The sequence below is a fragment of the Papaver somniferum genome, unplaced genomic scaffold (assembly GCF_003573695.1).
Source record: "Papaver somniferum cultivar HN1 unplaced genomic scaffold, ASM357369v1 unplaced-scaffold_126, whole genome shotgun sequence".
NCBI classification, from domain to species: Eukaryota; Viridiplantae; Streptophyta; class Magnoliopsida; order Ranunculales; family Papaveraceae; genus Papaver; species Papaver somniferum.
In genome coordinates this window covers 177,271-180,344 of record NW_020621714.1, presented here as the reverse complement: position 1 = coordinate 180,344, position 3,074 = coordinate 177,271, and the positions used below count along the sequence as shown (strand labels likewise).

The 3,074-nt window shown below is 38.3% G+C and overlaps 1 protein-coding gene across 1 annotated transcript; it reads left to right on the top strand.

The window, feature by feature from the left end:
* The first annotated feature begins 879 nt into the window (after positions 1 to 879).
* On the top strand, positions 880 to 2,253 carry LOC113331692. The gene has a single exon (XM_026578350.1). The coding sequence runs from the start codon at positions 880 to 882 to the stop codon at positions 2,251 to 2,253; it is 1,374 nt and encodes a 457-aa protein (XP_026434135.1).
* The last annotated feature ends 821 nt before the right edge of the window (positions 2,254 to 3,074 follow it).

Genomic DNA, 3,074 nt, shown 5'->3' with positions numbered 1-3,074 from the left:
TTTGATGTTTGTTTCTTGCATTCCTGATCATTATGCCCAATAATCTTACACTTTGTGCAAAATTTTGGCTTCTTTTGAATCTCCACCGGCTGTCAGAAGTCCAAACCCCCTACAGTAACATGAATAGAATCTGTAGTTGTTTCAACAAAGTTTATGTCAACCAAGACTGAAGCAAAGTGTCCATATTCATGTTCAAGAGTATGCTTATCTACCACTACTGGAGTACCCAACGATTTTGCCATGGCAAGTAGCGTTTTTTCAATCCAAAACTCTAGCGGCAAGCCTGGAAACTTGACCCACATGGAAGCATGTGAGGTCCTTTGTTTTCCAGCGTCAAAACCTGGAAACCATTCAATTAGGTTTAGCTTTTGATGATCGAAAAACCATGCTTCAACATTCAACAACTTGTCGTTATCAGCTTGTGATTGCAACTTGATTGTAAGGAAACCCCTGTTCATTGGAACAAATTGGACACGTCCCTGACCTAACTGCCATTGTTCCTCAAGGTTGTTCTTCATAACTCCTTTTAAATCTAAACGCCAATAAGGATAAATTTCCAAATATCACATCCTTCCAAATAGAACGATTCAGGAAGCACCACAGCAGGTTTCCCTTCTTTCGCAGTTGGAATAGGTAGCGAACTTAGGTCTATTGAGGTTGTTGGCAACTGTTGTTTCCCCTTAACTTGATCAGCATAAGTGAGAGTTCTCAACTGAGTATTTTGAGAACTATCACCCATCTTGAATCACCAAAGTGATGATCCAAGATGAAGCGCGTGATTTTTTTTTTTGAAAAAAATGCAAAACCCTAAAATCGCCAGAGCAAAATTAGCAGAGAGAAAAAAGAAAAAATGATTATTTGACCAAGCAGCAAAATATTATGCTTCTCCAAAAAGCAAGGAACAAATGGATTTTGGAGGGAGCTAGTAACTCTAGTTTTCTGCATAATAGCATTCACATTCACATTCGTAGAGGTAATAACACTATTTTCGAGCTTGTGGATGATGCTGGTAATACTATCACAGATGGGGATCAATTGTGCCAACATGTTGTATCTTATTATGAGAACAAGTTTAATGGTGTGGAAATGCCGGTTGAAGATCAGATTTTTGATTACGATCATTTGTCTATTACTTTGGAGGAACAACAGCGTAGGGACAGTTTTCCTACGGTGGAGGAGATTCAAAAGGTTGTTTTTGATTTAGGGGCTCAAAGTGCTCCGGGTCCTGATGGTTTCTCGGGTTGTTTCTATAGGCATTGTTGGGAGATTATCCAACATGATTTATTTGTAGCAATTCTTTTTTGTTGGCAACATAAATTTACTCCTAGTGGGGCTAATTCGAGTCTTATTATTCTCCTGGCAAAGGTTAGAGGAGCTAATTCTCTTTGGAATTTTAGACCTATTGGCCTTAGTAATTTATTTTTCAAGATCTTTACTAAAATTTTAACTACCAGACTGGGAAGTGTTTTGGAAAAACTTGTCTCTGAGGAACAAGTGGCTTTCATGAAAGAGAGAAATATTCACGAAAATATGAGCTTGGCCTCTGAGATGGTTAATGAGCTTCATATTAAAAGCAAGGATGGCGATTTGGGAATGAAATTGGATATTTATCAGGCTTTTGATACTGTTAGTTGGTCTTTTTGTTTGGAGGTGCTCCGCAGGTATGGTTTCTCTGAGGATTGGTGTACATGGATCCTTTCTATCTTACAATCTGCTCGTATTTCTGTTCTTTTAAATTTCCATCTGGAAGGGTTCTTCAAAATTAATAGAGGTTTACGTCAAGGTGATACCCTTTCTTCCTTGATTTTTGTTTTGATTAAAGATGTCCTTAGCAGGAACATTTCTAAGCTTTTTAAGGAGAAGAAAATGTCACCAATGGTTACGAGAAATGGTATTTCCCCTACTCATTTATTCTTTGCTGATGATATTATGATTTTTTGTAAAGGAAATATGAAAAGTATGAAAAATATGGTTTCTTTACTAGAGCAGTATCATCGTGTTTCCGGGCAAACCGTTTGCAGGCAAAAAAGTAAAATTTTTTATGATGGGGGGTCTTTGAGTAGACGGAGAACTATTGTTGATTTTCTTGGTATGAGTCTTGCTTCTTTTCCTGATCGTTATTTGGGAGTGCAAATCATGCCAGGGGCGGTGAGATATAGACATATATGTACTGTCATTTATAAAATAAAAAATCAATTAGCTGTCTGGAAAGGTAAAATGCTTTCGTTCCAGGATAGACTGTGTGCTTGTTAAAACTGTCATTGCTAGTTATTCCATCCATAATATGGCGTTTTATAAATGGCCTCTAAAGTTCATTCAACAATGCGAAAGGGTGATTCGGAATTTTATTTGGTCTGGGGATTCCGGAATATCCGGGGATTTTGTTGTTGGTTTTGATAAAGTCTGTTCTCCTCTTTCTGAAGGGGGACTTGGTCTTACCAGATTGAGTGTCATGAATAAGGCTTTGGTTGCTAAACTCTGGTGGAATATCAAAAGATCACATAAGAAATGGGCTCGGTTCTTAGAAGCTAAATACACTTGTAGGGACGGTAGAGTGAAGGATTATGGGATAAAGTCTACTATTCTGCCTGGTGTTCATTGGGTTGGTAGAATGGTTGCTCAAAATACTAAATCTTTGATTAGTGATGGGAGATCCACCTCTCTTTATTTTGATATCTGGTTGGTACCGTTTCTATTGCTGATATTTTAGGAGATCAGAACTTGGATATGTCAGCAAAAGTGAGCGAAATAATTGTGGATGGGGATTGGTTTATCAATAATACTCACGGTGACAATTTGTTACGGGCTAGAGTTAATCTCGCTACTCTTCCCAGGTTGCGTCATGGATCAGATTTGTTTTTTTGGATGCCGGATTTGAAGGGGTTTTCTCTGTAAGTTCTGCTAGGGAGATTATTCGTCAAAAATATCATGTTCTTCTTGGAGTTGCTTTACTCTGGCGCAAGGCAGTTCACCCAATGCTTGCGGCACAAAAATGGAAAATAATGAGGGGAGCATGTGCGACTCTCGACAAAGTCCAAAGCGGTTTCAAGATCTCTCTTTCTAACAGATGTTGT